Source organism: Harmonia axyridis, chromosome 6, assembly GCF_914767665.1.
Source record: "Harmonia axyridis chromosome 6, icHarAxyr1.1, whole genome shotgun sequence".
In the NCBI taxonomy this organism is placed as follows: Eukaryota; Metazoa; Arthropoda; class Insecta; order Coleoptera; family Coccinellidae; genus Harmonia; species Harmonia axyridis.
In genome coordinates, this window is record NC_059506.1 from 23,030,277 (window position 1) to 23,044,963 (window position 14,687).

Sequence of the window (14,687 nt, forward strand, 5' to 3'; positions counted from 1 at the left end):
TGATCACGATATCTCTGGACCGGATTATCTGAAATGAAAATCGTGAAGGGAATGTATGATCTGATTTGCGTTTGAAAAGAAATACTGTGATTGGAGAAAAATAAGTATAAGACTATTTTTTAGTTTTTCGAAAAGAGAATTTTAAATTTAATTAATTGATTATGTAAAATTGTTATCAGTGAATAGTTTCATGTCAAGGTTATCTACCTCAAATAGGTAACTAAAATATTGGAATACTGCCAAAAGAAAAAGAAAATTTGATTTAAAAAAACTATTCTCTTTTTTGTGAAAATCTCATTTGTTTTGTGATAGGACGTGAATGTTTAATTTATGAATATACATATAAGACTTTTTCAGCTGAATATTTGATTCAAATTATATCGAATTTTGGTTTGCAAAGAGATTTTTCATGAAAAATAAAATTATAAAATTCCATATAAGTTTCCCCTCTCAGATCGGCGTTAAGCATTGAATAATATTGCTCAGGGCCCCCGCAAGGGACATCAACGCCCGCGTGCGGAACATATTTTGGCGCCCCTCGAAGGAGGAGGTGGAGAAAAGTACTACTGTATAATCGGAAATTTTTTTTTTGAAGTTTTGTCGAGAATTTAGTATAGAATGGTTGAAAATCTATCAGCAACCTTCATTGTCTTAAGAACTTTATGGTGTTATTTGTAACATAATACATTTCAAATGTGTTTCAAAACTTAAGCTGTATTCTTCTATAAATTATTCATAAAGGCATAAACATTTAATTAGGATCAATCCAGAAATTGAATGGATGTTTTTCTAGATTTGGCTGCTGCAAATTCTTTTATATTATCAATCAATCAATTTTATCGAGTATCTCTTGCTCTATATCTAAGATTGCTAATCCAGAAAATCTTTCTTGAGATATGGTAGACTTCAAATAGTTTTTAAAAATTTTTAATTCAGTGAATGATCTCTCACCAGAAGCAACAGACACAGGACACAGGTAAAGTGAGAAGGATTCTTGAGGCAGTACTAAGATTCGGTAGAGAAGAAGTTAGATTATTTTCAAAAATATATTGTAGAATTTCAAGAGGATTTTCGCTTCAGATAATGAAAACAATCCTAGGGCTCTTATCTCGTTGAATAAATCATTTTCTTTCATTTCAGTCTCTTTTTTTCATGACATCAGTTATGCTTTTGTTGAAGAGCATGACAGCATTTCAATAGATATTTGTCATTTAATTTAAGAATATCACAAATAAAACAAAAAACGTTAACGTTATATCTACTATTTAAGGAACTTAGTGTTTGATCCATTATTTTCCAAAAGAAATTTATTTTAAAAGCGATTTTTGGATCTTCCGTCTGTTCATAATCGAACAATTTTGGTTTATACTTTCGTCTTACAGTATATAATGGAGAAAAATCTTGAGCTATCTCAAGAACAGCCGCTAGTTTTCCAGCTCCCGCAAGTTTTTCCTCGAGAACATTATCATCCCTACAATTTTTGAAATGATCAACTAAATTGTTCAAATGGTTTTGGCACACTTTAATGTCAATCGCTACACTTTGCATCATGTTGCTTACAATATTAATCTGGAATGAAACGTCATAAGAAATTATGATACTTCAAATAAATTTAAAAGAATGAATATTTAATAAAAGAGAACTTGCTTTATGTCTAGTTTTTATGTTGAAAGTATCATTTTCTGTTATTTCTAAAAGGCTATCACATATTTGAATAAAATGAAACTTTAACATCGATTCGTAACTGAGGCATGGGCGCCCGCAGAAATTTTTCTCAGGGGGGGCAAAATGAAAATTATTGAAAAACGACCAGGCGTCCATGATTGTCGTAGGCGACATCAGTATTCCGTTTCTTTCTATTTCTGTATTTATATTTATCACCAGCGTCTACTCTCAATTTCAAAAGATCATTAAAAGTGGTACAGGGTGGACAAAATACAATAGTTTCGTGTGTGCTCATTAAATAACGCATAACATTCTTTATTAGTTAAATTAACAATATTATTAAAACTTTTCACGAAATTTATCCGGCAAAAAAGTGACTATACTTTTTTCCCGGATATATGTATAATCTTTACACTCACTTTTTTCCCGGGAAAAAAAGTAATTTCGAGAAAGTTATATTTTGTTACCTGTCAACAGAGATAGAATGTCTAATTTTTTTCCCGTGCCAATTTTTTTTTTTATTTCAGTCTGAAGGTAGGGCGACGAAGCTTTTAAAACAATATTATGACCAAAAATACGATTCGAACAATAGCTCTACCCTCAGAGTAAGAAGTAAACAGTTTACTTCTTACTCTGAGGCTCTACCCTTTTTCATGCAGCTAGCCGGAATGCGGCAAGGGTAATAAAAATGTATTGCGGCCAAGAGAATTTCTTCCGATGCCTGCTCGACGACAGAAAGATGAATAAAGATTGAACAAGAAACGCACTAGAGACATCTGTTGTTCACCATACCCAAAAATTATTACTCGTCTGAATTTTCAACATTGCACATAGGCAACCCATCATGTTGGGCCTCTTCCGGAGTGGCGCCCTCTAACGATATTGCCCAATTTCCTCCAATGATATTTGAACCGAAGTAACTAACTATCTTCTCCTTAAACAATGCTTATACTATGGTTATAGATTATATTCATGTTCTAAGGAAACCACATATATACAGTTATGTGGTCTCCAAGCATTTGGCGCATGAAAGACGTCTAAGCTCCTGACTTCACTGAAGGGTGTAGATAATTTTCCAGAAATATATTTTTTCTGTGACTTAACCATAGACTAACTAATCTACTAGTTTATCTTTGGACTTAACCTTATTGTCATTCCGATTCAAAATAACTTCCTTGCTATCAAAGCATATGTAGTTTATTTCGGAGAACATTTCGTTGCAATTTTTGAGTGAGTGAGTTATTGTTCACTTCGTCCAGATATGTATGATAGTAGACAATTTGGAATTTTTAGTATTCTTTTTACAAGTTTGATTGTTTTAGATTCAAAATGGTTTGTAAGGAGGGTCAAACTGTTTATCCCGGAGATGTGCTTACTGGCATGAAATCTACTAAAATGGTGAGTATTATCGGACCAGGATTGCAACGAAATGACGATATTCCAAACTCTGTCATTGCTACAAAAGTTGGAACTATAGGATTCAAGTCTCCTAATATATATTGGGTTGAAAGTAACGAGAAGCGATACTCGCCAAAAAGGGGAGATTTTGTTGTAGGAATCGTTATAAAGAAAGCTGGTGATATGCTGAAAGTGGATATTGGTACAAGTGAACATGCTTCCTTATCGATGATGTCTTTCGAAGGTGCAACTAAGAAACAAAAAGTCGATGTGAATGTTGGTGATGCCGTTTTTGCAAGGGTACATAATGCTTGTAAAGAAATGGAACCAGAATTAACATGTGTTGATGCTTTCTTCAAAGCAGGAAAATTAGGATTACTATCCAATGAAGGATTTCTTTTCAATACTAGTGTAAAGATGGCCCAGAAACTGTTAAATATTGAATATCCTTTATTGTGGACACTTGGAAAAAAATATCCCTTTGAAATTGCTGTTGGACTTAATGGAAAAATTTGGTTGAGGTGTAACAGAACTTTAGATACATTCAAAATTCAACAAGCTATTCAAATTGCTGAAAGACAAACAAACAAAGCAATCCAGGAAACATGCCGAAAGATTAGATGAGGATCATTAAAAACATTGTATCAGTTTTCATATTGCTATCTCATCCCACATATTTCAATAATTCAGATTAAAAGATTAGAAATTCTGATGTTGAATACATTATTTTCTTCCACCAATTTTATAAATCTGTGATAAGTTTTAAGATTTTGCACTTTTTAAATTTTTCTTAAACATGGACAATTATAAATGCTTGAACTAATTGATTGATATAATTTATCTGAATTACCTGAAAATTGTAAAAGCTGTGATTTAATTTTGTACCATATGTATATGATTCATTCAATGAATTTAAAGCATTAAAATAGAAATTGAGAGTTCCTTCAAATGGTAGCAGCTTACAAACTATGAGGATAATTAATATAATATAGGTATTCATTGAAGTTCAAATGATTTTTCATTTCCATATATGAAATTATTACTAATCTCCGTAGACAATAGTCTATGAAATCGTCTGCTGTCTCAGAATTCATGTAGATTATGAATCCATCAAACAGACATTTTAGTACCAACTATTTTTCAACTAGTTAATTTTTGGGAGAACAATAAGAAATAACACTCAGATCTATTATTTGCTATATAGAACATTCCAAGAAAAAAATCTGTAATTTAAAACAGGACGGGATAACCTAACCTAGTATAAAAAGGCTATTTCAGGTATCCAATTCGGATAATATAATTCTAATTTTGAGTAGGATTTTATTAAGTTTGAAGTTATCATATCTCATTTAAATTAATTTGAAGATTAATTGATAAGAGTAGTTTTTCCTCCACGATTTCGTGCCAACTTTGAGTAGGAAATTTCTATTTGGTCCTTGAAGATATATTTATTTTTGGATAGTATCACAAAGAAGTAACATCAATTGAGCCATATCTCAATAAACTAAAGGTGGTAGAAAAATCAGGTTGCGTTTTTGAAATCAATTTTCTCTAATTCTGTGGTTATTCCGTTCATTCTTCCACGTCTTGTAGAACAAAATCGTGCGAGAATATATCAGAAACGCACAGTTTTCATGGTTATATTTTATTATTCTATGTTGGTACTCCGAACTTTCCGCGACGGCTTTATCTGTCAATTCATCAATTTGCCTTGAAGAAATCAGTTCTGCCAACCAACATTTTTCAATGCAAAAATCACTAAAATATATTTATGGAAATATTTCATTAATTTCAATGAAAATGCAATGAATTAGAGAAAATAATGTATAATACTCGTACAGAAGGCTCATTCTACCACTCGTTCATTCCAAAACTCGCCACTTCGTGGCTCGTTTTTGAATTTTGAACTCGTGGAAGAATATCAATGCCTTCTGCACTTGTATTATAAATAACTATTCCAGCACCAAACCAATTTTATTTATTTGGTTGGCCATAGATAAACTATAATTATTGATATCAGGTCTATGGTTATAGATTCTTTGTTTCAGGTATTATTAGTATTCTGTGGTTTCAGGTTCTGTTTCTAAAGAGATTGGAAATCATACAGGAAATTTGTTGCTTGTTTTTCTAAATAATTCATTAGGATTATAGATTGAACAATGCCATATAATATCATAATAATCGCTTTTTTGCCCTTGATCTATTTAGGCGCCATCTAATGTATGATATTAGTACTAATACAAATGATGGAAGAAAACTGTAAGCTTGAATTTCAATGCGCCACCTATTGTTGCGTTTGGAAATCTATATCAAGATATAGATGTCCAGATTTATCAAGATAAAGGAAACCACAATATTCAAACAGGATTCTTTAAGGATGGTAACATACACAACAGAATAGTAGATGTCTCTCTTAGCTCGATTGGTACAAGATCAGAAGAGAAATCTCGAAAATGCACAAGGAATCTTGAAAAAACGAAGTAAATTTTGAGATCTATGATAACATTCGTGAAGCAATATGCACACGCGAATTAAAAATTATTTTATCCGTTCGGGAGAAATTAATATTTTGCTCAAGTTGATCCATACTAAAATTCTACGAAATATTTTCTTGATAAAAGACAATTTTAAAAATCTACAGTAGTATTTAATCAATAGTTTGGTCAGCAGTCTGTACCTACTTCTAAATGGAGGAATCCATGAAATGAAACAACAACGTTTTAACGTAGGTAGATTTGAGGTGAGTACTACACCGCCTTAGAAATAATTCAAACGCTGAAAAATCCCGAACAATAGATTAAGCCTTGCACTTGTTGTATGAATTGAACCGAAGCGAAACGTTTTATGCTACAAATAACAATGGAATGAATTTGATGTCAGATACTTTCGAAAGAGTAGGCATGGCCTGCCTCCAAGCGAACGTGAATGCGTTGAATTTTGTACCGTTGTTAGCCGAGTCGAAAGCGAACACTCCCGTACCCACCCTGTGCACGAAGTAGACTCGTCCATCCAGCTTCAATTAAAGCATTATACTATCCGTCTAGAAAATGTTGCTCTATGGCAATAGAAATAATATATTATGTACCAAGCTATAAATTCATTTTCGACATTTCTCATTGTTATTATCCATTGAGAATTAATTTTTGATGTAGAAGAAGAAAGAAAATTACTTTGAATCCTATTTAGTCCAATAGGAAATCATAAAATAAGGTTTTTTACGTTCTTCCTGAGAAAACATGAATGCAAATCCCTTAGTCGAGAGAAATACGTAAACAGTTAAGTAATTTTATGATAGACTTAACATTTTGTCTTATTTTGAATCTAAGAAGCAAACAACAACATTTCTTTGATATAAAATGGAACGTATCAAGATTTCAAATAGAGTTTTCATAATATTTGTCCTTTCTACGATTAAGTAGATTTATACTATATTAGGATTGCTTCAGATATATTCTTTATTTAATTTTATTTTACAACACTGTGAATTACTATTTGATTTTACTTGAAAAATCACAATACCTCGATTTCACAAAAATAGAACGAATTTTATAAGGTGAGTAGTAGAGCAGCACTGCGACCGAAAAGTCCACTGAACAGAGATGAAAGATAAAGGATCGCTATAGAATGCTACACGAAAGCGTCCGATCGATAGCCGACGTACTAACCGAGTTCTCTCTTTTCAGCACTCGAGCAACGTTGCCGTTTTCTGGTACGTACGTCTGTGATTGGTGATTGCTATAGGCGGAGCGCAGGCATCATTTCGTACCAGAGTATCGCATAAGCCCCAGCATGTTGTGTAGAGCGAAATTATTAAGAGGAGTCGCTCGCACTGTGTCAAAAAGTGTTATTTCAAGAAAATGAGTGAAACAAAATCCAAGGAATAAATTCTACGAGTGCATCATAATTAAATTCCAAGTGTGCAGTGTCGTTATGTGAGTGAAGGCAATATCGGGTGGTTATCGTGTTTTTCAAGTTTACCAAATCGGTCTAAGTGCACCTTCCTGATCCGCGATGAAGCTGAAACGGCTGTGTTATTTTGTGAAATAGTGTTTGTGCGTCCAAAAACAAATATTTCTCAATGTGGTGTTTAGGGCAAAATGGTCAGAGAGACTAGGCATTTGTGGGTAGGAAATTTGCCCGACAACATACGAGAAGATCGAATACGAGAGCACTTCAAACGGTAAAGACCATAATACATATTTCGTTATTATATTTTTAATAGCATGTACCAATGGAAACACTGTTTTTATTATTTTTTATGCCTCTTTCAGGTAGATGTTTAAATTTTTATGAAATATCCTTATTTTATATAATTTTGACGATCGATATTCACAGAATGCCTATATATTCTATGAATTTGACCGTTGGTTAAATTGACCAGCACATTCTAAAGATTCGAAAGTACCATGTAACGATCTTCTAGTTGTTAATGGGTGTACCTATTCGAATTTTGGAAACACGGTATTCTGAAAATTGAATGAGGTAGGTACCTACCTACCATTATTGACACATTCTTTTTCAATCTCCCTGAACGAAAATGTTAATAAAAACATGGAGTATGGCAAAAATTGAAATCTGTGGGGTATCATATGCATTTCCCCTATTCGTTTTCATTACATACGTCTGTTATCGATCGAAGTTTGGCCAAACTTTTTTACATTTTAAAAGCTGGACGCTTAAAATGTAGAATTTCACCTGTCTGCTGTCTAATGATAGTATAATGTTTATTTAACTCCCAGAAACTGGGCTGTGGGCCAAGAAACAAATGATTTTTTGTTCAATTTAGGAGCTGTATATTTAGACACTTAATCATGCAGAACCGACGCAAAAATTATTTACCTTTATTCGATCTGTTTTTCTTTTGCACAATATTGAAAACATTTTTTTTTTATACAAAAAACTGGATAACCAATACAATACATATTGTATTATTATAACATGAAATACTTCCGAAGATTATTTTATCTTTCCTTCCTTTCTTCCTGTTATAATAGCTAGTCATCAAAAATTAGTTGTTGATTTTCTAAATCATTAAATATCGAATAATTGGAGATTTGAATCAATAGAAGTAACAGTTTGGTTTGTATATCTACCTTTTGCTTTTTCATTTTAATCAGTCAGCTGAATGGAAGAAATGTCGGTTTTACAATTTTTTAGTTAGTTACCTACTTTATTATATGCATTTAACATTTCCTGATGAATTTTTCACTTATAGCTATAAATATATGTATTTTAATATTAAAATATTGACTAAGAGTAGGTTTTGCTTCGTACTACGTTGAAGAAATATAAAACTGAATCTGTAACAATATTTAACCACTATTTTATAAGGGGTAAGTGAATTGCGAGTAAAAAAAGAAATATATATTGTGCATATTTTGTTATTATAGTTAACTAGAATTTTTTTTTTCATAAAACACAATAACATTAATAAATTGTTGTTTTGTGTTTGTTTTTTTCTATATACATAATATGTACTGATCTATAAGTTCTATTTATACGAAACTATTTATTGAAAATATTTCAAAGATACACATTCAGAGAATTATAAATTTTCTCAATATATTTTTTTTTAAATACCAAGATCCTTTTTGTCACTATTCATGTAAATTTCAGAGTCTTTGAAAATAATAAGCTTTTGGGTGATATTTGCATATTTACTGCAATTTGATTGATTATCATAAATAAGTTATTATTTAAAAACCTATCATCAATGAATAACTAATGTAAATTGAAATTGAAATGGTCAAAACCTTAATATTCAGAAATAGTTGAAATGTAGAGTGGTGGAAATATGTTTACTTTTTAATTGCAATGCTTACATTTGTCAATCGCAGATGGTCCAACCATAATTGTATTCGCTATAGATAGTACTACTGCCGAAAATATCCTCTCCAATATTTTCGACTCATCCTCATTATTGTCATTTGTGTGCAGGTTAAAATAGTTTCTCTTCTGTTTGAAGTCATCCCATTCGAGATCCTAGTGTCACATCTGCATTTAAATTCAATGTTCTGGGTCTCCCCTACAGCTAGGCAATAAAGGCAAATAAATGTGTATAGAAGTTGCCCGAGCTGTCGTAAAATGCTGAACCAAGATAGCAATGTCTTTGTTCTTGGTTGAGGTTTATTCTAAGTTCTATTTTCAACGGCCGTTTCGAAAAACTTTTTCTGTTATACTGTTCCTATGTTCAATTTTGGTTGGTTTGTTGAAGAATTGATATTAGATACTATTTCCATCGAATATTTTTCATATTGTTTCATTTTTGTATACAGTTACGGTATCAACTCTGACGTTTGGAAAAGGCAACAAAAAACTTCCGTGTGTTATGATTCTATGAACAATGACAGTTGAAACAATACGAAACAGCAAACAATGAGTTTCGGAGTACTGCAATTTATTTAATTCCAGTCTGATGGAAAAGTTTCTCTTTGTTTTTTCGCGGTGTAGTGAGCAAACTTTGTCAACTTGAACGGTATGTGACATGTGTATTTGCAGCTGGTTTTGAGGTTAATTGCTGAAGCGAACTCGATTCTCGATTCTTTTCTCTGCTTCTTTCTGATCATCTGTGTTCTTAATTCGTCCCTAGTTGGAATAATGACAAAATATGTTGTTGCATGTTAAAGTTGAGTACCTACATAACTTAATTTCGTCTACGCACATTAGGTGGACTTCATATTGCAGTTGATTCATTCTGCTCTTGTAACGTCTATTTTCATAAAAGTACCCAAAATACCATGAACTCATCTTCAGTTTGAAAAAGGTAACTAACAGATTTATGTGAAATGCAGGTAGTTGAAAAAATTATTTATGACCAATATTGTCGAAAGCAATATAAAGCTGGTCCATCTATGGTTAGATAGATGAAGGATTGCCAATCGTTTATGGCGAAATACCTGCCTGTTATTTTTAAATAGAAATCGAGGTTGCGAAATGCATCAGTGCATTCACCTTCTATGAAGAATACGTTTGTGTAAACTGCAATATACCGCGTTCGTTCTATAAAAACACTTCGTTGCATATGCGCTATTTGTTGTTACAATTAGAGTAATACTTTCAAACAGTGATTATTTTTTGAAAATATTTTGCCCATAGAATATGAGGATTCTATGGCGCTTGTAGGAAAAGAGCAAAAGTCAACCTTGATCACATCGTTTAATTTTATACACACTGTAGAATATCAAATATTTTTCGACCTTGGTGATGTATACGAAATTTAAGCAGCTATAGAAAGATATTACATTCCATATATTAATTTCAACATATCCTGATTACTATATAATAAACATAAATTCAATTCCTATCAATAGATTTGCTATACGTTATTATGTGCACTTAAATATTTGTTGGTTTTGTTACAGCTCCTACGTTTCCATTTGAAATAGAAGAATCGAATGTCAGTCTGTGACACCTTGATGTGTGAAAATGAATTTCCAAATCTGTGGTGCATCGAATGTGAATCGATCTTGTTTTGACTGTTAACCTATTTTTATTCTGAACAAGGAAGTTCACAGATCTTCGATATCGATTCTAATATGTAATGCGTTTTAAAATCCTGTGACAAGGACATCGTGTGACGATGACTAATGCTATATTAAGTAATGAAAGCTGAAACTTGGAAGGTTACCGACTCTGTGGGTTTCCATTCCATAAAAATAGTTGATTTTTGACGTCTAATTTTTCTATATATCGATATTACAAACCCACAAAGACGTGGGTTCTCCATTGTATCACCTTTCTTGGTCTGTGACGCAGAATATGAACATAGATTTTCAGAATTTATTTTTTCTTGTTCGACATATGCCATCGATTGTTTATTTCTTATAAAATTGAAATTTTTCGTTGCAATTGCAGTAATTTCGTCGAAGTCGGTCTTCTAAGAACTTCGACTGTTTGAGGTACCTTGTAATGTAACCGCTTTAGTTTTAAGGTCATCATTGATACTTTTATTACACCATTTAGAATCTGCTTTTGGCGGTATGTTCTCCTTTGAAGACCACCGTTGGTGAAGTTTCATATCAAAACAAGGTTATAATTCCAATTTGATATCATATCATCTTGATGACCTTTTGCTTCCAAATTAGTTGAAGATTGTAATATTCCATTAATAACAATGGAACTGCTATGGGAATAAGAATTAGAGCAAAAATTTCGTTCTCATCCATCGAATGAAAATATCATCGTCCACCCCTTTGAAAATGTTGGATTGTTCTTTAGGGTTGAATATTAGGGTGCGGAGTTTGATCACCAGGTCAGAATATCATTGATAACGGAAGTCAACTCGAAAAAGACAATTTAATAACACAGAGATGATGAGAGAAATATTTCAGAATATTGCAGAAAAATAAGAATAAAATCTATGTTTTCTCATAGAAGAGCATGGTAAATAAACATTGTGGAATTTAATTACATATAAGGAAAAATATACCTCTGCGGAATTCGAATAGTTCACAATAATCAAAAATTGGAATATTCAAAAAAGTAAAATATAATAATAACTCAAGCTACAATACCGTCCAGTCTGTTTTACTTTCCATCCATGGTTGTGTTCATTTGCTGTGAACGGTGGCAACAAAGCCATCGTAGGCCAGTCCGGCAACACCGATGTTATGTAAGCAGCTGTGCCAGGTTGTATGACGTCACTCGCCTTGTATAGCATCCATCTCTATCTAGTAGTCTTTCGGCGGCTTCAATTTGGGTTTCTCCCGAAGATTGTCGATAAAAACACTTACGCTTCAGATTTGGGTGCTCAACAGAAGCCATCAAAATGAAGAAAATGTTTGCAATGATGAATGTAGAAATCTGCGATATCAACATAATATGACAGTTATATTTTTCTCTAATTCTGTGGTTATTCTGTTCATTCTTCCACATCTTGTAGAACAAAATCGTGCGAGAATATATCAGAAACGCACAGTTTTCATGGTTATATTTTATTATTCTATGTTGGAACTCCGAACTTTCCGCCACGGCTTTATCTGTCAATTCATCAATTTGCCTTAAAGAAATCAGTTCTGCCAACCAACATTTTTCAATGCAAAAATCACTAAATTATATTTATGGAAATATTTCATTAATTTCAATGAAAATGCAATGAATTAGAGAATAGTTATTTATAATACATGTGCAGAAGGCATTGATATTCTTCCACGAGTTCAAAATTCAAAAACGAGCCACGAAGTGGCGAGTTTTGGAATGAACGAGTGGTAGAATGAGCCTTCTGTACGAGTATTATACATTATTTTCTCTAATTCATTGCATTTTCATTGAAATTAATGAAATATTTCCATAAATATCATTTAGTGATTTTTGCATTGAAAAATGTTGGTTGGCAGAACTGATTTCTTTAAGGCAATTTGATGAATTGACAGATAAAGCCGTAGCGAAAAGTTCGGAGAGCCAACATAGAATAATAAAATATAACCATGAAAACTGTGCGTTTCTGATATATTCTCGCACGATTTTGTTCTACAAGATGTGGAAGAATGAACGGAATAACCACAGAATTAGAGAAAATAATGTATAATACTCGTACAGAAGGCTCATTCTACCACTCGTTCATTCCAAAACTCGCCACTTCGTGGCTCGTTTTTGAATTTTGAACTCGTGGAAGAATACCAATGCCTTCTGCACTTGTATTATAAATAACTATTCTATGCTTCATTGTAACCAATTATTGTTCTGAGGTTGGTACAAGAAAGGAAATTCCCGCGTTTTATGCATAGTACGTAGTACTATTTTAATGCAGCCATAAAATAAATCTGCATAAACGATTATAACAAAATCCGTTGATCCAATACATCCACAACGCAGCTTATCGTGGACATGTCCCTGATTTTTTTTTTCAATCACGATTGAATTGAAAGGCTACACTGTACAACACTATCGGGTCATTTCCTTGAAACAGATTTACCGTTAATATTTCTCTTCGATTCTAAGAACTGCGAGAAATAAACGATCAGTCCATTAGCATACTAATGGAGACTGGTTACGCTAGTTTCTTGTGCTTCGTTATATTTTATTCGCGTTACTTGAGTTGAACGGAATAACACTGTTTCTTCGCTTTGGGGAACTTTTCATTGAGTTCTGGATGTTGGGTTTCTTGTCGATGCTTTTGATCCTGGATGAGATAAGATAAGCAAATTTTGCGATGCAAAATTGTTGGTGAATTACTCTAGAAGGGGAATTCTTTGTTATCAGTGCTGACAAACGGACTAAACAACAATTTTATCGCTTTCTGATGTTGATGATGAAGAATTGTCGGAGAATTATCGACACTTAATTAACTATTCAATTTGTGTTATAGATCCATAAGCTGATTATATTTTTACTCAGGGATCTTTTTAAATTGTTTCCGATAAATCGTTGTTTCTAAATGTATGGTCTTAACTCCTAAATAATGGTTGCTTGAAGGTTATCGAATTTGTAATAGGTAACTTTTCTTAGAAGCACTGGAATTTAATAATATTTTTTATTTTTTTTTCGATTTTAGTCAATAGTAATCTAGACTTCTTACATCCAAGTGGACAATGCATTTATTTCATTTTATAAACTTTATATAACTTGATTAAGCCAGATATATGACAGAATATTTTTTTATCTATAAAATCTCAACTGAGAAAAAACTTATCAATAAATTGAGCACGAAAAAACATACAGGGTGATTCAAAATTCGGTATCAAAAATTCGGGGGCGTATTTCTCAGGTCAAAATAAGACTTTTCTTCTTCATAAACATGAACTACATGGCGTTAAAATTTTAATTTTTTTTTGTTTTTTCTTTATTGCTCTCTCAGTTTTTGATATACATATTAAGATCAAATTTGAAATATAGGTAACGCTTTAGGGTTTACATCATCCAGTATGCCGAGTGATTGTAACAGCAAAAAAAGGATCCTACCGAACATATATTTCAAATTTGATTTTAATATCTCAAAGAGTGAAAGCTATGAAAAAAATTTAAAAATCTTGAAACTGTAGTTCAGTAACGAAGCGGTTGCGGACACATGTTAATGAAATTAAAGTCTTATTTTCACCAGAAAAATATTCCCCTGAAATCTTGATACTGAATTTCGAATCACCCTGTATATTTCCCAAAGTCTTACAAATGGAATAAGCGTTCATTAAAATTCGTGGTCAAGAGTGCTGTGGAGAAAGAAGAGTTGATTTTCTGTGATTACAAGTAGCGCTTAGCTTGTATCATAGTTTTCCTAAATTCGAAGTATGTAAACAAATGTTAGTGATATGGTACAAGCTAAGCGTTACTCGTAGTCACAGAAAATGAACTCTAATTTTTCCACAGCACTCTTGACCACGAATTTAAATGAACGTTATTCTTTATTGTCATAATCCACAGAGCATTGAATATTACCCTAATTTGTTCATAAAAGATAATTTCTTTGGAAGCCAGAGAAATTTATGTCATGTCATAGAAGGTGGATATATAATTTTGATATATTGATTCGTTGAAGAACGATATTCTCGCATATTCGTTACGCCTCGATTCTAAAAATACAGGTGAAAGCATTTCGGTTGTCTGAAACAACACAGAATTTCCATTTATTCTATATTTTCCATTTATCTTTCTCGGTCTCCCGTCTCGTGAATTTAAATTCATTTTTGTCT

General features: G+C 32.4%; 2 protein-coding genes across 10 annotated transcripts in view; both read left to right on the top strand.

The window, feature by feature from the left end:
- Positions 1–2,753: 2,753 nt before the first annotated feature.
- LOC123682989 (exosome complex component RRP40) lies at positions 2,754–3,772 on the top strand. 5 transcript variants are annotated; one of them, XM_045621866.1, is made up of 2 exons: positions 2,754–2,899; positions 2,988–3,772. In XM_045621866.1, exon 2 carries the CDS (start codon positions 2,995–2,997, stop codon positions 3,685–3,687), a length of 693 nt encoding a protein of 230 aa, XP_045477822.1. In that variant the 5' UTR covers positions 2,754–2,899; positions 2,988–2,994; the 3' UTR covers positions 3,688–3,772. The 5 variants fall into 5 exon arrangements, with proteins under 5 accessions (XP_045477822.1, XP_045477823.1, XP_045477821.1 ...); XM_045621867.1 differs by having other exon boundaries at positions 2,759–2,895; XM_045621865.1 differs by having other exon boundaries at positions 2,772–2,928.
- A 1,831-nt stretch (positions 3,773–5,603) lies between these two features.
- Positions 5,604–14,687, top strand: part of LOC123682982 (protein split ends) — a 148,011-nt gene continuing 138,927 nt past the window's right edge. For 3 of the 5 annotated variants that reach the window (XM_045621849.1, XM_045621848.1, XM_045621850.1), the window contains exon 1: positions 6,747–7,243. In XM_045621849.1, coding sequence (XP_045477805.1) covers positions 7,161–7,243 — 83 coding nt within the window. In that variant the 5' untranslated portion in view covers positions 6,747–7,160. Of the gene's footprint in view, positions 5,804–6,746; positions 7,244–14,687 lie in introns of those variants that run through there. The other 2 variants (XM_045621847.1, XM_045621851.1) reach the window with 2 other exon arrangements.